This window comes from Rattus rattus, chromosome 7 (assembly GCF_011064425.1).
Source record: "Rattus rattus isolate New Zealand chromosome 7, Rrattus_CSIRO_v1, whole genome shotgun sequence".
NCBI classification, from domain to species: Eukaryota; Metazoa; Chordata; class Mammalia; order Rodentia; family Muridae; genus Rattus; species Rattus rattus.
In genome coordinates this window covers 95,763,736-95,784,217 of record NC_046160.1, presented here as the reverse complement: position 1 = coordinate 95,784,217, position 20,482 = coordinate 95,763,736, and the positions used below count along the sequence as shown (strand labels likewise).

The following is a 20,482-nucleotide window of genomic DNA, read 5'->3' as shown; positions in this document are numbered from 1 at the left end:
TACACTCTCATAAATACACCCGGAGGTCTGTCTCTGTAGTGGTTCTCAATCCAGTCAGGATGACGACTACACCCCTTGTCAACTTGACACCCAGTCACATCGGTTTAAATGAGCGCATTCCACCCTTGACGCTGATGATTCATATTCATCCTATAATGCAAAGTATGCTTAGCCCACCTCTAAAAGCTCCTGTGGCCGTTAAAAGTCACCATACTGTTCACAGGTCCAGAACCCAAATTCTCTTATGAGGTTACAGGCAGTCTCTAAACCATGAGCGCCTATAGAATTTTTAATTGTATACTTTATATACACACCGGTACAGAATAAACCTTCCTGGCCCCAGGCGGATGGATGGGTGGCGAGCTAGGAAAGATCAGGCAAAAGCACGATGAATCCCACCAAGGCAGATGCAGACTAGCGTCTGCGGTGTATGATAACGAGGGGTTTTATGGTTGATTTGTCCTCTGTAACCACACAACATCTGTTAAATCACCTTTAATTTTTATTACGATACTTATGTACATGGGCATTCTGTACTCAACCACAACTAGCAGCTTAGGGAATAAAGGAGAGCAAGAAGGGGAAATTGTTTCCTTCAGCCATTTGGCCACGAATCAGATGGGGCATTCTCAGCCTGTAATAGCACATACATAGTGTGCATTTCTATCTCACATGATTACGCTATCAAGCTGATAATTATATGCATCGACACTCTTTGTCTGCATCTAACCTGAAAATACCCTGTGGTGTGGATGGATGAGAGAATGGATGCTATCATGTCTACCTTCCCCTCTCCCGCTATTAAGGGTCAATCTGTGAAGTAACACTGCATCAGTTATAAGGAAGTACATGACGAGTTTACGCTATTTGTCGAGTTCACAAAAAGCCACATTCGCAGAGACAGGCATCTGTAAGGGGAATGACCTGCTTCTGTCAGCAGGAAATAGAGTATGAACCCAGAGGTTTCCCTCTATCAGGAAAGACTTGGTCTATATTCCTGTGTCAGCATGGTTCTGAGGATAGAAACATTTCCTTGCGTCTACATAGGCTCGATTTTGAAATAAAATGTGAGCTGCAGGAAAACTCAGCAGGAGGCAATGATTGGAGGGCACAAAGATGTAATTCCCGGGAAAGCAGGCATCGGATTGGAGTTAGTCGGCAACCAAGCTGGGGAGAAAGTAACATGAAAATGGGGTGGGAGACAGAATCACCCAGTCACCGAATCAATCGCCCGGGCAGCTCCACTTCTAAGAAGTGATGGGCACAAAAATATTATAATTTCCTCGTGTGTCAGTGGAGAAGACTGGCTAAGGAGAACATCTGTCCACAGATGTTTCTCGCTTTCTCTCTGCCCACATTCCCCTCTGACTAAAATCACTTATTACTGATCGTTAGCATCTTCAGAGTTGTAAACCATTTGTTTCTTCCTTTGTTTTTTTTAAATAGTTTCTTTCAACTTTTGTGCTTTGTTTTAATCTTGCTTATACCAGAGTAGAATTTTCTAGGTCAATGTTTGTGGTGTATGTGTGCGAGCGTGTGTGTGTGTGTGCGTGCGTGTGTGTGTGTGTGTCTGTGCGTATGCACGTGTGTGTATTTGTTTGCTCACGTGTGCTCATGTGCCCGTGTGTATGAGTAGGATATTCTCTCTGAAACATCCCAGAATCAGCTAAGCAAATGGAGGACCTTAACCCTGAAGAACACTATGCTGGTTATGTCTCATAACCATCTCAGAACCAGATGGTTCTGACCATCTATCTAGTTTGTCATTTGTTGGTGCTTTTGGTTGCTTAACAGGGTCTTTGAAGTTTATTGCCATAAAACCTCAGAAACCCTGGATGAGTGTTCTGTAGTGGTAGCCATGAGTGTCTGTGATTCTGTTTCTTCTGGTCTGAGCTTATCTGTGATTGGGATCAGAGGCAGAGCTCTCCGTGATAGACTACTTTACAATTACGGCTACTTCCCTGGGCGAAGAGCTGTCTTCAGTAGTACTATCATGTATTTCGTGCCATATATGGGCGGTGTATTTTCTTGTAACCCTTAAACACACAAACTGTATTGATACTTGATCTCTCCCTGGACCACTGAAGTTACTCTCAGAGATTCCAGAATGATATTTCAGTGGTGCAGTCTCACCAATTCTGGGGTTGTTTTATGCCCTCATTTGTGTTATGAAATAGCTGAATTCCCTCCTCCTAAGAGGAGAAAACATCTCACACAGACATCACACTTGCTAGAAGATTTTCTCTGAAGGATATCGTATGAATAATAGTCATGTAGTTTTCTCTTTACTCAGAACTTTAGCACAAATTGTGCTTTTGTTCTGTGTTCTGCAGTGTTCTCCAGTTGGAAGAGGTCTTAGGTGTTTCCTTAAGATTCATTTCCATGTAACAGCCTCTCATTTCATTTACTGTTGAACCCCAGGGGTTTATTATTGTCCCGAAGGCCGTCACACCATCTGTTCACCTTTACAAGCACTGGCCCAATCAACAAATGTTGCAGACAAGATGTCCGGTACTAAGTAATTAACAGGACAGCTCTCCCTTATCTCAGGAGAGCTGATTGGCTTCAAATCTCCACGGTGAAAAGCTTAAGAAACCCTGGCCTGTTTGATGCCTTACAGATACTATCATGAGCAATACAAACATTTACAAAATAAACAGTTCTTCATTTTCATCTACTCGATGCTCTTACTCCCAAGCTGATTGGTCACATCTGGTTTTATAAATCAGTACTCTGAGAGTCACCTTTAATGCCTCTGTCTTCCTCACCAGGCTGTTAGTCATCATTGCTCTTTAACACTGTCCCCTAAATATTTGTCATGCTCAGACCCCATCGGTTCAATCATTTGTATTAGTGTAGACACCATTTAGTTACCAATGACCTCCTAAATAGATTCCCTGACTCGAGTCTTATGACCACTTCAAACACATCTTTCTATACCAGAAATTCAATCATATTCATATTGTTGCCTGCTGTCAAAGACAGGCTCTGTCACCATATGGTAAACCAAGGCAGGCAGCCAATGGGTATAGCCACTGACAGGGGTCAGTCCAGATATGGACCGGGGCTGCTGCCTGTGGCAGCCAGCGATTAAAAAAGAGAAAGGGAAAAAAATCTAGTACTTATACACACACACACACACACACACACACACACACACACACACACACACAGAGAGAGAGAGAGAGAGAGAGAGAGAGAGAGAGAGAGAGAATGGTTGAAGCCAAGCCAAGCTCCAGCAACTTCACATACAAATACATTCATACATACATACATGCATACATACATACATACACACACACACACACACATACACCTACACATTCACACGTCAGATGCTAGAGCAAAGTTCCAACAAACAGGCTCCAAGCATTTCATACGTACACACATATACATATATACACATACTTGGTGGGTAAATGGAACAAAGTTCCAATAAACAGTATCCAAGCCCCCCCCTCTTTCTTTCTCTTGCACACACACACACACACACACACACACACACACACACACACACACACACACACAGTTGGTGGATGGCGCAAGCTCCAACATCATCCACACAAGCTTTAAGCATATACATACATACAGATTTGACAGATGGAACAGAGTTCCAACACATTCCCGCACAAACTTTATACACACATATACATACACATACATATATACTTAAATACATATATGCATATATACACAGTTGTTGGTGGAAGCAACAATGTTCCAACAACTTCCGTTTTTCTCCCATGGCTTATACATCCCGGCAAACTCCTTCCAGCAGTACAAATTTACAAGGTGATTACATTGTAGTTTCTTCTAGTGAGTGACTATGAAAAACCATGATGTTCCCCAACAACATTTACAAGAAATAACATTATGTAGTACAGGTAAAGAAAACAAATTATGGGGCTGGAGAGATGGCTCGGCGGTTAAGAGCACTGACCACTCTTCCAGAGGTCCTGAGTTCAATTCCCAGCAACCACATGGTGGCTCACAACCATCTGTAATTCGATCTGATACCCTCTTCTGGTGTGACTGAAGACAGCTACAATGTACTCATATATATAAAATAATAAATCTAAAAAAAAAAAAACCAAATTATTCCCAAGAACCCACAAACATTTGTAATTAAGCAACTTGTTATAGATTAACGAAATGTAAGCAATCAAGGTAATTTTCTCAGCCAGTTTCTCTTACTGGCAGGCAGCAATCTACAGTTACAGAAAAAGGATTAATTAGTTTATTATTTATCTTTAAAGGTAATCTTATAAGAACCTTAAAAGAATCAGAAATCTAAACTATTATATAAAAATCAGTCATATCTTCTTGAATCCTCAGGATGCATATCTACTCACCAACAGTTCCTAATAAATCATATCAGGGAGCTGAGGGCAAAGGTGGATATAAGAAATCTGTCATCACCAGTCCAGCCTCGGTGAGAGTCACGTCAGCCAGTGCTGCCATTGTTCTTCTTCCCTGACCTTAGCTCAACTAAGAGTGTGCCGTTCTGACCTTAAAATTGTTCCCTAAGATTTTCTACATCAGAGCCAGTAGAAAATACATCTTAACCTGGCTTCATTAACAACTTTATTTTTCCAAATGCTCTCTAAGGGTGGTGGTCACTGCTGACAATCTACATTGCTAAGTTTTTTCTTAGGGTGGTGACTGCACCATTAATCTACCCCAGCAGCAATGCCTGCGAAAGATCAAGCACTATTCTGAGTGACAGAGATACTGCCCAGTGAGGAGCGGAGAACCCCCTTAGAGTTTCCACACAGTTCTTAGACTAAGAAGGAAGTGAGAGAAGTCAGCAGAGCAGAACTCTCTAACAGCATGAAGTCCTCAGGACAAGGAGTCCTCCGGGTGGTGCCACACCCAGGCACACCCATTGCCAGTGTGCTAACCGGTGGGCTGCATCCCATGAGTTCTAAAGCTATTAGTTGTGCCTCCTGCATGGCCATTGGCAGCCTGCAACATCCAGTGAACTTCCCCAGTCTGGTTTATCATACTTACTGTGTATTGTCACAGCCTTTCCTAATCTTCTAAAGACGTAAGAATCAGTGAACAAGATCAGTGAAACAAAGCAGAAAGCTTGCTGTTTTCTGCTGAAACTGTCTGCATAAAAGCAAACAAACAACAAATAAACAAGCCAACAAGCCAACAGAAAAGCAGTCCAGCACGCCCACACTTCTTTGTGAACATTTATTTTATCCATGCCACTTCAGGTATAAAATCCTAGTTCAAAACTTCAAAATCCTAGTTCAAAAGTGAACAAGAAATATGCTTTCTCTGGGTGTGGTGGCCATGCCTTTAATCCCAACACTTGGGAGGTGCAGGGAGGTAGGCAGAGTTCAAGGTCAGCCTGGTAGCTTGGCCAACAAAGCAAGTTTCAGGACAGCTAGGGCCATTACACAGAGAAATTTTGTCTTGAAAACCAACGTGTGTGTGTGTGTGTGTGTGTGTGTGTGTGTGTGTGTGTGTGTGTGTGTGTGTGTGCAGAGATTTAAAAATGTGGAATTCTTTGGTATACGAGTCAAAAAGTCCAAGTTAAATTAATGGTTCTCCTGCTTTGAGTTATGGTTAAATGCTCTTCTTGGTAGTCCTTAGTTTTGTGAATATAGGCCTCTTCCTTCAGGTTTTGGGGCTCTCCTTTCAGTTTCTGTATCTTGTTTGTAGACGTCTCCCTCATTTTACAAAGTCACACTAGAGACAGAAAGTTCCATTATGGCTTTCTATGGCTTCCCCACCTCACAGAATTGCTCCCTGCCCTCAGGTGTTTAGACAGTACTGGAAAGCCAAAGTCTCTTGAATTTCTCTGCTTGAGACAAGGTGAAAAAACAGAGGTAAATCTAACAGCTCGTTCTTACACTCACGAGGTGTTCTTTATTTTCTTTAAAATACTGTCTCTCTATGTAGTCCAGGCTGGCCCCAAATTTGTTACGCACTTGGCTCTCCCTCCATGATATGGGATTAAGTAAGAGCCTTGGTTTAGAGAATTTTAGAATGTCAGTAATGAGCATGAGCTAGCACTGTTTAACCTCTTTACTTGTACATAAAGTTTCCCCAATGTTCGGCCCTGACGCTTTCGCTTATTTTGTTTGTTTTGTTCTGGCTCTGTACCTCCAACCTCAGCCAGTAGCAGCTTGGCATCCAAGGGAGATGGCCCTCCCTTATCTTCTCACTCCACAAGTCTACTGGTCCCGCCCCTCCCTGTTTCATCCTCCATTGGGTACCAATCCCCTCTCTTCCCGGCCGCCACCCTGTGCCACGCCTTTTTCCTTCCGGCAGGTGTCCCACAACAAAACCTTGCCCGGACTCCGCCCACTTTACGCCTCACCACTCCTCCCACCGCGAACTTCCCCCCCCCTCCGCGTGAATACTTTTGACCTCCTTGCTCACCGTACGGCAGTCAGCCGCAGCTTCCGTCGCAGTACTCATTACCTTTACTGTGCGCCGGAAGGAGGTTCTTAGAGCGCTTTTGGAATTATGGCGGCGGTGGATATCCGTGGTAATTAATGTTATGCTTCCTCTACCAGATTGTGGTCTACTTGGGGCTCATAGCTCGCCGAAGTCAGGGACACACTCTTTTGTGAGGTCTCTCAAGTTCTTCCGAGTGGCTCCTGGACAGCCTAAGCCTCTAATTTAACGAAAAGTTGTCTCGCTTTCCCGTGTTATGACTAGTCTTTAAAAGGGCAGAAGCGGAAAAATTAGAAACAGTTTGGGTTTTTCTCTCGCAATGTTCGGCCTTATATCGGGGCGAAAGGATGGCTTTTCGGAAGAGAAAAGTGGAATAAAATAAGGTCTGATCCCACCTCATGGGTCCCCCGGATAGAAATCCCTAAGTCTTCATATTAATAAGTTTTAATTTTTAGCCTATAATACCTTCCACTTATTCAGTGGTTACCTTCGGCAGACTGAGCAGTAGAGGTATTTTCGTTGAGTCAGAATATATTTATTATTTACGCAACCTCTTAATTGCTTCTTAGTCGGGTAGCATGTTTGATTTTTGTGTAGATTTCATTTTTCTTCTTGACAATTTCATACACGTATATAATGTATTGCTTATTACTTAGATTTGTTAGCATAATTGTAATGTGTCTGGTGTTTAGAGGAATGGCAAAGGAACTGGCATATCCAGAACTGGAGGGAGGAGCTGTGGACGTGAGAGCTGGGAAGATAAATTAGACAACTGTTGTAGGCTAGGGTACGGTTCATTTCCTTTGACTAAGACAAGACAGCCACTGCAGAGTTTTGATCGACAGGGATGGCATGTTCTGACTTTTTAAATTTATATATTTATGTATTAGATCGTTTCAGCTGCTGAGAATAGTGTAAAAGACAAGGGTAGAATTTAAAAGAAAAACAAAAAACAAAACAAGGATTTTTCTGGAATGGACGGAAATTGGAAGTATCTGGGAAGAGCTGCATTAGTATGGTGGTTAAATCTGCTTGATTTTTGGTGTATTCTATTTATGAAGTGATCACAACTTACCTCGAAGTGTGGCAAATAATTTTTTTCAGACTTTTCATTTCAGTTTTTTGTAGATAAATGTCCTTGAATTCAGGAGGCTGTTTAAATTGATTAGGATCTGTGAATAATAGAGTAAGTCATATTTGCCTTGACATTTAGTGACTATTATGCTCATTCTTGACGAATAAAAACTCACAATTTAATGGGAACACATTATCTGTGTTTCTGGTTATGGTATGAGAATTATTAATAAAAATATGTTAAATTTACTATGAGAACAGAACAGACCACTACTGCTGTAACAGTTACTGGGTTACAGTGTGCCAAGCATTTGTCATACACAGTATTGCTTATATAAGTATCTTACCTACCTTCCAGCAGTTAGTTAGTAGATACAGATATGAATGATTATGCCTGGTGATGAGAGATAAAACATTGTTAAGGAAAAAGTCAGTTTCCCAAAGCAGCTAAAAGAAAAACACATTTTACGGTAAATACAATTGTTAGTAGGATTAGGAAATTTAAATCATGGTTGTGGTTTTTCCCTGTGTTGCTTTTCATTAGAAAAGATGTCTTTTTCTAAAAACATTCTTTCCTGGTTACTGGACCTGGATACTGTGACTGAATCCATGTATATTTATGGATATATGTATACATATAATACATATAAATAGTTGGTATTGATTGATTTTGTTGATATACTTCATTTGTTTCCTATATATTAAAACACAGAGCATGATTTTTTAAAAAAATTTTTTTACATGTAACAACTTTCTCTCATTTGATTTATTCTTCACGGAATTGCTTGTCACCTGACTTAGATCTGACTTCTTCAGAAATGCCTAAAGTAGCTAGCTGTACAGAAGAGCTGAGACTTTTCATCCAGTACTATATACATATTATATCATTGTCTAACCAGAGTGGTGTTTAGTGGGCACTGATAGGAAGCACCATCATAGCCAGCCATATCATAAAACTCTATAGGAACTAATTTACCTTGTCTTTTAAAACAGGATCACATGTCATCACTGTTCCTGGATTTAAATGTCTCTAAAATTTGAGGTTTAATTCTACTCTGAATCTGTAACATTATGGCTGTAATAAGTGGATTTTAGCATCTGCCCCTTAACTTTTACAGCACTATCCTCTCATCTGTAATAGAAGGCTCCCCAATATTCCCTGCCCACCAGTGGAAGGATCTTTAAACTAGTGGTTGTGGCTGTGTTTGAAAGCTTTTGAATCAGTTCTCAACATTTAGGAAGTCAGGATTTCTAGGATTTTAATTTTTGGGTTTTATTTGAGACAGCCTTTCTGTAGCCCTGGCGGTCCTGGAACTTGCTTTGTAGACCAGGCTGGCCTGGAACTCAGATCTACCTGCCTCCGTTTCCCAGTGCTGGGATAAAAGTGTGTGCCACCATCACCTAGCCTTTTTCATACCTCTGTATTTAAGTTTTCTGTGCTAGGAAATAGTTGTTTGTTTGTTTGTTTGTTTGTTTTTAATTTATTTTAACTATTTTACTTACTCATTTTACATCCCACTCACTGGCCCCTTTCCTACACTCTTCCCACAATCCTTTGGGTGGGGCCCCCTGGGTATCTCCCTGGGAAGTAGTTTATACTTCTTTTCTTTATATGAGCCTTTCTTCTTTAACACAGTGCAAAATCCACCTCTTGTCCCATGAAAAATAATTTCCATTTCCCCTTTAAAGTGTTTTTTTCTCCTTTTGTGTTTCTCTAATTAATTTATCCCTAACTTTACTACTTAGTATGTTTCTTTTTCGTATCTGATTTCTGTTAGACTGTCAGAGTACATAGGGCAGAATAAGTCATTCTTTAATTCATAGCACATAATAGGTATTTGTTCAATTAGATTATTTACCTTTTCTAATTCATTTTTTTTTCTTACAGATAATCTGCTGGGAATCTCTTGGGTTGACAGTTCTTGGATCCCCATTTTGAACAGTGGTAGTGTCCTGGATTATTTTTCAGAAAGAAGCAATCCTTTTTATGACAGGACGTGTAATAATGAAGTGGTTAAAATGCAGAGGCTGACATTAGAGCACTTGAAGTAAGTTGTTTTAGAGATTTTGCAACGAATACCAACTACCGTGCATTTTGACCTGTCCATGGTGGTTGGTAACATGCACTGTAGAACCTTTGGAAGGAAAACAAAGTTTTAGGCTGGGGAGATAACTTGTTGGGTAAAAGCACCTGTGTACATGCTTGATGATCTGATGATGGGAGACAAGGATGAGCTCTTGAAAGGTACACTCTCAGGGGCTTGGTGGGAATGCATATGGCCTCAGCCTACACAAGGAATTATAGGCAGCTGAGTAAAGCTGGGAGTGGGAGAGAGATCCTCCCAGCAAAGAATACACCAATTGGTTGTCTAGTGCCAAACAGTCAGCCCTGAAAACACACATCCAAGTAACAGTACATGGACTTAACAGGTTACATTCAGGATATTACATATAATATCTATTTTTATTTTTATACTATATATATAAGTTTATAATGTATATCACATATAAGTATACAATTATATAATATATATATACACATAAGTATAAAATATGTATACATATATTTATGTAATAACAATTGATAAAAAAGGAGGCTGTGAATTTGAAGAAGAGTGGGGAGGCGTAGGTGGGAGCTTAGGAGGAGGAAAGGAAAGGGAGAAGTGTTTTAATTACATGGCAGTCTCAAAAATAAACAACAAAAGATTGTCCTCTGACACCACATACACACATATACACACACACACACACATAAACATACTGTAAAATAATAAGACGTTTTGTTTGGGACTGTGCAGATTTGACATTCATTTGTAACTTCATAATGTCTGTCTAAGGCAGGAATGAAGCTGCTGCTCAATAAGAGAGCTTATCATTAGGACTGTTTTCAATCTGGTAACTATGATTATTCTCATTTTAAATCTAATATCATTAGGACTGTTTTCAATCTGGTAACTATGATTATTCTCATTTTAAATCTAATATTATTTAATATAGCCTGGTTTATTGTAAGCCCTTCTTTGACAAATGAAAAAATTTTTTATCCAAACATGAAACAGTAATTTAGACATAGGATGCTAAATAAGAGTTTTGTTCCATTTGCACAAGTTTCTGAAATAACTCGTATAAATATTGGGGATGGGATAGTTTTTTGTTTGTTTTTTTTTTAAACATTTATTTATTATGTATACATCATACAGCTTTCTGCCTGCATGTGTGCCTGAAGACCAGAAGAGGGCACCAGACCTGATTGTAGATGGTTGTGAGCCACCATGTGGTTGCTGGGAATTGAACTCAGGACCTCTGGAAGAGCAGACAGTGCTCTTAACCTCTGAGCCATCTCTCCAGCCCGATGGGATAGGTTTTATAGACTTAGTTCCTATATTTTAAATAGCTTTTACTATGAGGTAAATGTAGTCGTTAAAGGTAACTTATTGTAGTTTTAAATATCTTAATGAAACTAAATTTAAATTTATGAATTTTTATATTGTTTAAAAGCTACCTTTTAATCTGTATACCACCCGTATAGAAAAATAGGTAGTTTTATTCAATAGCCAACCTTTAACATTGATCAGAAGCAATTTTAGCCACCCTTTTACAATACTGGTATAATTTATCTGGTAATTGGAGTGTCCTACAGAGAGTTAGGAGTCATTCGAGATCTCTGTATGTCTCTTTCAGTCAGATGGTTGGAATCGAATACATCCTTTTACATGCTCAAGAGCCCATTCTTTTCATCATTCGAAAACAACAGCGGCAGTCCCCCGCTCAAGGTAAACTACAAAACCACCAAAATTTATTTACTTTCTGACCTCTGGGCTTTATTTTTAAACAAGGGATTTATTTTGGTATACCATTCTGGAACTGACTTATGTTTTTCGTTTGTTTTTGATTTGCATTGAGCTCTGTTTCTGTAGGTCCTGCAGATTACATACATGTCTAATACTTGTTAGGGGCGTGTTCTTCAGACTCAGCAGCCATTGTGCTCATGGCCAGATTCATTACGGATGCCCAGTAAGGATACACAGCTAGACAGTCATGCAGAGGCATTGTAGGAGTCTACATCTTATGAGGATCTATAGCACGTATGCCTTCTGTTCAGCATAGGATATAATTATGTGTTCATAAGCACTTTTTCTTGCTGCTTTAGTTATTCCACTGGCTGATTACTATATCATCGCTGGAGTCATCTATCAGGCGCCAGACTTGGGATCAGTTATAAACTCCAGAGTGGTATGTGTCTTCACCCACCTGCCTGCCTGCCTTCTCTCTCTTCTTCTGTCCTTGACATAGTAGCCTTGGACTCAGCATGTGTCTGAAGCAGGCCTTGAACCCCTGATTGTTTTCCAAGTGCTGAGATTGCTGATGTGATGTGTGCCAGCATACATTGCTTTTTTCACATTCTTTGAACATTAAAGCAGACTTCTCCCTGTTCTGAGAATCAAGCAGAAAGTCTTCTGCTTTGTGTAAGCTGATATAAAATGCTGACTCTTGGAGAGTTTTGAGCACTGTTTCTATGGATCAAGGCAGTGCTAACATTGAGTCTGCCTGAAGAGCTACCTATGGTCTACATTAGCATGCATAAAACACTTGGAAAAAGAACTACACAGTACTATTTTGTTGTCCATTTTATTATTCCCTAAATAATACATTGTAACAGCTGTCTATATAGTACTTATATTACGCCTTATAAGTAATCTAGAGATATTTAAAAATCTACAATGTATAGGTTACACTGAAATGCTAATTACTTTATATAAGGCATGCGAATATGGAGCTAATCCCTTGCGATATGAAGGGTGACTACAACTCCTGTCACATGGTAATCTAGATTATGAAAATAGAAAATTATATCTTTGCATAGGTAATATTTTGTATGTACTTAGACACTGGAGTTGACCTCGTGAGAGACTTAGAATGTGTTGGTTTTGTTTTGTTTTACAAGCTTACTGCAGTGCATGGTATTCAGTCAGCTTTTGATGAAGCTATGTCATACTGTCGATATCATCCTTCCAAAGGGTATTGGTGGCACTTTAAAGATCATGAAGAGCAAGGTAAGCAGAGGGCCCAGGCCCTCCCAAAACAGTTTGGTTCTGAGGATGAAGCTTGAGGGCTTGTGACGTTACCTAGATAGATTTTATTTTTTCAGAAGATGATGGCATTGCTGCCCTTGTGTTCCTGTCATAGTTGCAGGAATAGTAACATCAGAACAGTTGTTATTTTGTCTGTGGGCTATCATGTTCATATGCTTTGTAAAGAAAATTTAAGGTTTAAACTATTTAGAATGGAAAGTGGAGAAAATATTGGTGATGAACAAACAAAGGTCTTTTTTTTTTTATTTCTTGAGTTGTCTTGGATTTTGGAACCCTTCAGCCCTCTAGTCTTCAAAGTCAGGGAGATGAGATACTGTCCTTGGTGGCCTTTCTTCAGATGGCCAGGCCTTGTTCTCTCCCTCCCTCCCCTCCCTCCCACTCTTTTTTCTGCCCTCCTGTTGTGTTAAGGATTAAACCCCGGACTTTACTAGTCAGCACTGAATTCCTAAGTTATATCCCTAGTTGATGAGGTTGCCTACTGACTGTCTCTCCTCCCCAACCCACTGCCACCCGCCACCCACCCCGAGCGTGTGTGCGCATGTGCGTGCACGTACCACAGCGTGTGTGGGTGTCAGATGTCAGAGGACAGTTCCTCAGGGAGGACCACTCTGTGGTCGGTTCTTCTGTCCACCTTAAGTGTGTCTTCTGGAGATTAGACTCAGGTCTCTAGGCTTGCATAGCCAGGATCTCTGTTCACGTTATCTTTTCACTGGCCCTAGGTCACTTTCTGATTCTTCGATGTTACCACCTGCCATGACACTGGGTCCTTAGGTTCCATGGCTGGTAATCTATGGCTGTTCTTTTACCATGTTTACCAAAAACCCTATCTCCAGAAATGTGTCTATATTAGTGTGTTTTCTTTTTTGAGAATAATGAAGTTTGGGAAAGATGGCCTTTATGTAGGATTCATTCTTGCCTTCATGATCTTGTCATGTAATTTTTCCCCCTTGATACAGTATTTAGCCTTTTTCTTGGAAAGAATGAGAGTGAATAAATAAATATGTTTTAGAAAATTTCTCCAATGGAGCTCAGGCTGGCCTTGATTCCACAATTTTCCTGTCCTCATCCTCCCAAGTGCTAAGATTAACAGAGAATGCCTCACTATTCCTGGCTAATTGTAGTCGCTTGAAACAGATTTTGTGTGCAGGTTGCTATATGGCCAAGGATGACCTTGAACTCCTGATTCTCTTGCTTGGTTTAATTACTGTCTTTACAACTGAGCATAGTAACTAGTTTGCAAAACCTAAGGACCTATGTGTCCTTAGTAGATTCTGTGGAAAAGGACCACGGAATTGCAGTTAAAATACTCAAAAGTAATTTCAAACCAATAATATGGACTGTCTAGGAATTATGAGGGATGTTAGTCTAAGAACTGTCTGTCAGTGCTACACTGAGATGAACTACCAGCTTTGGAAACGTTTGCAAAGGAGAGCTAGGAACTTCTTTTATGTATTTGCTGTTTTATTGAAGAATTTGCCTAGTAACGATAGCATTAAAAATAATAGTTGAGTATGTTGAGAATGTTGATTTGGATTTTGTGTTTACTAGATAAAGTCAAACCTAAAGCCAAAAGGAAAGAAGAACCAAGCTCTATTTTCCAGAGACAGCGTGTGGATGCTTTACTCATAGACCTCAGACAGAAATTTCCACCCAGATTTGTTCAGGTAATAAGGATGTGTTGTGAATTTTGATTTTTGACATTTTAACACATTTTTAATTGGAAAGTCTTTTAGGTGTGGTTTAAAAAATACTGTTTTTACTTATTAGCTAAGCATTTACTTCTGAATGAGAAGAGAGGTTCTTAAAGACTTAGTGGAGGCAATGAATAAAAGAAATGGATTCAGCGTTGTCCAATGCCCCTTATTGAATCTGTGTGAACACTGAAGCCTGTATTTAGCTAATATTCTCAACCATAAGGTTGCTGAGAGCGTAACAGGTTGTAACAAACCTAGATTGTGAGGCTCATGCTTTCTACTCTGCCGGCTGCATTCCAAGCCTGATACATAAGGGCTGTGGTCTTAAATGGTTAATGGGTTAAGACTTTAATAGAAGGAATAGAAAGCAGTACAGGGTGTGGCATGGTCAAGAGAGGAAGCAGAGGTAGAAATCGCAGTTTCTTGTGACCGTGTTAAAGGTTTGTAATGCCACCTAGTGATTCTGAGTAGTCTAGCAGCAGCAGACCTACCTGCTGTTCTGTGACCTAAGCTTTCGAAGTGACTCAGGTGAGAGAGAGAGTGTGTGGCCATGGTTAGTGTCAGTTATTCTAACCCTTTTCAGAGATGTGGACTCTCACAGGCAGGGTTATTGTTGTTAGAAGGATTTGAGGATTTTAAAGTTTTAAGCTAATCGAGTTTTTTGTTGTTGTTGTTGTTGTTTTTTGTTTTTTGTTTTTTTTTAACACCATAAAATGGCATGAGAACAGGCCTCTTCTTCCCTGTCTGACTGTAAAATAGTGAGGGATGTTACTATAATGGTGTGGTAGTGAAGAGAGCATGTGACACAGGTTGGAACATAGCATTAGAAAGCCAGCTTAGAGAAATGTCACGAACTATTCTTGAAGGTGAGCAAGGGGAAACGTGAGTTAGAGCTGCGTGCTTGGAAGCCGCTCTGGGCGGTTTGAGATGCGGTCGGTCATTGATTCAGTGAGTGTACCGTCTCTGCTGTGTAGCCTGAGAGAAGAGCATCTGACCGTGTGCTGTCCAGTACATTAGCCACTAGACAGATGCAACTTGAGCGTGGCAGACAAAGCTCGTTCAGGTTGAGTTGTGATGTAAGTGTACAGTACATACCGGATCTTATAATTTGCACCAGGGGCTGGAGAGATGCTCAGTAGTTAAAGAGTCCTTGCTGCTCTTTCAGATGACCCAAGTTTGGTTCCCAGCACCTGTATCAGGCAGTTCATAACTGCCTACCACTCCAGTTCCAGGGGTTCAGATGCTATCATCTGGCCTCCATGGGTACCCACATGTGTGGCACTTGAACATGAACTCATAAACATAAATGAAAGTAAATCTGAAAACAAAATCTTAGGACTAGAGAGATGGCTCAACAGTTAAGAGCACTGGTTGCTGTAACAGGACCTGGGATTGATTGCTAACACCCACGAGGAAGCTCACAAACATTCAGTGCCCTCTTCCGGCCTCTACAGGTACCATACATGCATGTGGTGCACAGACATACATGCAAACAAAACATGCACATACAATTAAAAAGAAAAAACCTTATACCAAAAGGGTAAGACAATTTTTAAAGTATTAATTATAAGGTTTCTTTTTATAGATATGCCTGAAGGTTCTTTTAAAAATGAATTATTTAATGTGTATGGTTTTGTCTGCTTATGTGTCCGTGTACCACATGTATACATGATGCCCTTGGAGGACAGAAGAGGGCGTTGGATGTCTTGGAACAGATCGTTGTAAGCACTACATGTGTGCTGGCAATCAAACCGAGGCCCTTTAAGTACAGCCAGTGTTATACTAGATGTTTCCTCTTCTATTAAATATTTGTTCCTCCAAACTACTTTAGATATATTTAAGCTTTGATGTGCTCATGACATTCAACTGTGTTGTGGGTGTCTACCACCCTCGTATTTGGTAATTTGGTAATTTGTATGTAGTTTTACTCAGTAGAGATTTATTGCTGTGACATACAGTAAGAACATACAGCACAGGGCTGGAGAGACAACCCAGTGGTTAGGAGCGCCGGCTGTTCTCACGAGTACCCAGGTTGGATTCCCAGCACCCACAGGGCAGCTCACAGGTGTCTGTAACTCTGGTTCCAGGAACTCCAGTGCCCTCTTTTGGCCCATGTCAGCACCAGGTATGCATGTAGTACACAGATGTCCATCCAGGCAAAATGCGCCTAAGCATTAAAAAAAAAGAGTATATAGTCAGATTCTATGGGAAAGACACAGGAGTCTGCAGAGTCTGAGGTTGAACAGTACAGGTTTTCTTGTCCTTTCCCCTTCCTTATACAGGCTGTAAAGTATGCATTTTTACCTCAACAGTAAAAATAGAGCAATATATGAATGGAAATTTATTAGAAACTCAGAACTGCCTTGTTAGTTTATCGTACATTGATGCCTCTCTCACATAACAAAGGCCCACAGTCTGAAGGAAGCAGACCTTTGGCATAGACCGTACTTGTGCAGCATAGGGACAGGGAAGCAGTGTAAGCAGGTCCAGAGCGATGGGAAGCCCCACAATTCAGGTTTGTATATTCCCGCCAAGGGCCAGCCATGCAACTAGGCCTCATTTTGTGTTTAACTTTTTTCAATGTTGGGGGTTAAACTGATGGCCTTGGAGGAGCTGCATCTTCAACAACCCCCTTTTTTTCCCTAAAAACATTAACATTAACTTATTGTAACTTACTGGTAGGGTGGTTCTCTGGAGAGGTTCGTTTGGATGTTAGAGGGTAATTTAGGGTTATAGGGCATCAAGTTGAATTCCTCCCTCGTATGGGTCCTTGGGGTCAAAAGCAGGTCAAGTGTGGTGCTAGGTGCATTTACTTTATGCTCTGAGCCGGTTTATTGGCCACCTTTTTTTTTTTTTTTCTTGTGACAGGGTCTCACTGAGTTGTCTGAGCTGGTCTTTCAGCTCAAGTAGCACGAGTAGGCTTTGAACATGTACTCCTCCTTCCTCAGCCTTCTGAGTATCTGGGATCACAGCTCCTCGTCACCACAACACTTCAAGGAGCCTCTCTGAGGAGGACAGTGTCAGGCCTACCATGGTTAACTTTGTCTGCACAGTGAATAAGAAGAAGTCCTGTTTGGTCGGGTTAAATGTAAATGTTCACAGTACTTGTAGCTAGAGTGCAAGTTCAGAGAAATGTGTGGTCTTTTATAAAGCGGAGAGGTAAGAAGAGGAGCACCTGTGTTCAGAAGACATTTAGAGACACATGACAGTAGGGAAAGAGAAGGCTCGGTGCTTAAGAGTCACTGGCTGCTCTTACAGAGGCCCTGGGTTCAATCCCAACACCTACCCTGTGGCTCAGACCCATCTGTAACTCTAGTTCCAGGGGATCTGAGGCCCTGTGCCAGTTTTGTTGGGCAGCATGAATGCATGTTGTAACAGACGTACATGCCAACAAAGCACACTATACACATAAATATTTAATAAAGTTAAAAAAAAATATGTGACTGTAGAGCATGAGGATAAAGAGATTACCTTTTCTTCTGAGATGACAGATGTGCACAGAGTCTTGTATGTGTGTTTATAGAAGTCTGCCGAGGTAGGTCGGAAAGTATGGTGGATGTGTATTAGTGTCATGTTTTGTCAGTGTGTCTTAACTTAGCATGCAGAGTGTCGTTATTAAGAGTAAGGAGTTGGCTGTGAGCCTCAAGGGAAGAGGTGCTTTGGAACATTTAGTGAGTACTAGGATTGAAAATAAGAAATTCTATCAAAAAACCCAAGACTGAAGAGTCCTGCTGTGTAGTAGAGGACTTGACAATGCTCCTGACTTCTCATGTCCCCAAGGCTTTTCTGCAGTTTCATTTTAAAAAGTGTGTGTGTGTGTGTGTGTGTGTGTGTGTGTTTCAACTTTTAGTTTCTGGGAATCAAACTTGGGTGGGTGGAGGTAGGTGGTCAGGCTTTGGTGGCAAGTTCCTTCACCTGCTAATCTATCTCCCAGGCCCCTGAAATTTCATTTTTAATATTATACCTCTTATGATCATTTTAAATTATTTTTTAATTATTTGTTATGGTATTTCTGTGTATATGTTTGTGCATGCGAATGCAGTGCTCTCAGGGGCCAAAAGAGGGTTCCTGATACTGGAGGTGGTGTTCAGGTGGTTGTAAGCTGCCTGGTGTGGGTGTCTGGAACCAAATTCAGGTCTTCGGCAGGATCTTTACCCGCTGAACCAGCCGCACTGGAGAAGCGACTCAGTGAGTAGAGCACCACTTACCAGCTCACAGCCATCTGTACCTCTGACTCCAAGGGATTTGACTTCTTATGGTTTCCATGGGCACAAGGGATCGGCCTGGTACACAGCCGTACATGGAGACAAAATATCCATACAGATAAAAATAAATCTTTAGGGGAAAAATATTTTTCTTTCTTAGTTCCCATTCCTGCTATACTTAAAATCAAAGGGTTTATCCATGGAACTTGCTGTGTAGACCAGGCTAATCTTAAGTCACAGAGGCCCACCTGCCTCTGCCTCCCACGAGCCATGATTAAACCACCCCTGGGGTCATTGTCCTTTTTTTTTTTAAGTTCATATCCTCTAAGCAGATAAGTATCAGAAGGTTTGAGACTTTGTTATTCCTTCTCATTAGGTTTTATGTGGCTACTCTTTTAAATTGTCGTGTGTGTGTGTGTGTGTGTGTGTGTGTGTGTGTGTGTGTGTGTGTGTGTGTGTGTGTGAGTGTGTAGGGGGTAATGGTTTTTTAGATGAACAGTATTTTTATGGCTGACTTCTGGTTTTAGATTTATATCTTTCTGAAATGAAGGGTAAGAAATAGGAAATGAGAAGCTTACTTTTATGGTGCTTGAATGGTAATTGTCATTTATAATACAGTTATGTAAGTATGCCATTTAAGACTAAAGCCCAGAGAAACTTTATTAACTTGAGTTTTCCCTCTTCTCTTCCCATTTCCTATTTTTCAAATTCTAGCAAAAGTCTGGAGAGAAGCCTGTCCCAGGTATGGTTCTTCTGCTGTTCTTACTAAACTGAAATTACAGTGAAGCAGCCTGTTTAATGTTCTAACAGCAGCAGCATGGAGATGAGCTGCCCCCGTTTTGTCCTTTTAGGCTGCTTCAGTGTAGTTCGTCACTCCTAACTTTTGGTTCTGTGGAATTGCAAGCAGGTAGTGGTTTTGTGGTAGTAAAACTAGCGTTTGGAGGTAGGGTTTGGGTAGAGAGACTGGGAAGAAGAAAGACTCCAGAGTGACGCGGTGGCAGGTTTCCCACTGTGTGTAGGTACTCAGCTGTCGGTGTTCATGTCTCATTTTACTACAAACATGTGTATGCCTAGCATTACTAATTTCCTTGACTTTTTTTTAGGTTTATAAATGAATTTTAAAATATGTTTGCTTGAGTAAACAACTAAATATTCAGCTTCATAAGCAATTAAAATGAATTTGAAAGAGTAAACCATTAATGTTTAAATTTTTGTTTTTCTTCTACCTTTATTTGTCTTGACAAAATACCTGCTTTGACATCTAGTGGACCAGGCAAAGAAAGAGGCAGAGCCCCTGCCAGAAACTGTAAAGTCCGAGGAGAAGGAGAGCGCAAAGAGTGCTCAGCAGACTGTGAGCACTAAAGGTCCCCCTGAGAAACGAATGAGACTTCAGTGAATGTTGGCCAAGAAAGAAGCCGGCAAGCCCCTCGTCAGTCAGTATACCTCAGCACCGTGGGAGGCTCTTGAGCCTGGAAACACTATCACAGCCCTCTCGTTTGTACGGAATGCACTTGTTCTTTACAAAGGACATTCTCCTACCATGCTTTCTATGTGAATATTTCTTAAGTATCTTTTGTAATCTTTCCACTGCTGGACTTGGGCAGTGCACCTAACTCACAGATATGCCAGTATATATCTTTAAAACAATAAAGTTATTTGTATATATTACTCATGCCTTTTCCTTGTCTCTGAGAAGTGTTAATGGAATCCTAAGCGTGTCTTGTACTATTTGGCTATTTCTCTATATTACAATAATACATTTATTGAATAATTGAAAGGTAAAGGAAAGCTCACTTGTTGATATCATTATCATCCTACCGATTCTTGTCATGCTAGTCTGCTGTTTCTTGTCATGTAGTCTGTTGTGAGCATTTGCCAGTGTTTGCTAGTGTGTGGAGTGTAATTCCTGAGATCTGTAGCTCAGGCTCTTAACTACCTCCTGAGTTATTTTATCCCCCGTTTGGTATATTTTAGACAGGGCTGTATTAACTGTGTTTGTGCA

General features: G+C 40.7%; 1 protein-coding gene across 2 annotated transcripts; it reads left to right on the top strand.

Moving 5' to 3' along the window:
* The first annotated feature begins 6,410 nt into the window (after nucleotides 1-6,410).
* Nucleotides 6,411-20,148, top strand: Med6 (mediator complex subunit 6). 2 transcript variants are annotated; one of them, XM_032908063.1, is made up of 8 exons: nucleotides 6,411-6,505; nucleotides 9,377-9,536; nucleotides 11,170-11,261; nucleotides 11,639-11,721; nucleotides 12,434-12,542; nucleotides 14,130-14,245; nucleotides 19,195-19,222; nucleotides 19,746-20,148. In XM_032908063.1, exons 1-8 carry the CDS (start codon nucleotides 6,484-6,486, stop codon nucleotides 19,874-19,876), a joined length of 741 nt encoding a protein of 246 aa, XP_032763954.1. In that variant the 5' UTR covers nucleotides 6,411-6,483; the 3' UTR covers nucleotides 19,877-20,148. The 2 variants fall into 2 exon arrangements, with proteins under 2 accessions (XP_032763954.1, XP_032763955.1); XM_032908064.1 differs by lacking the exon at nucleotides 14,130-14,245 and having other exon boundaries at nucleotides 6,421-6,505.
* Nucleotides 20,149-20,482: the final 334 nt, after the last annotated feature.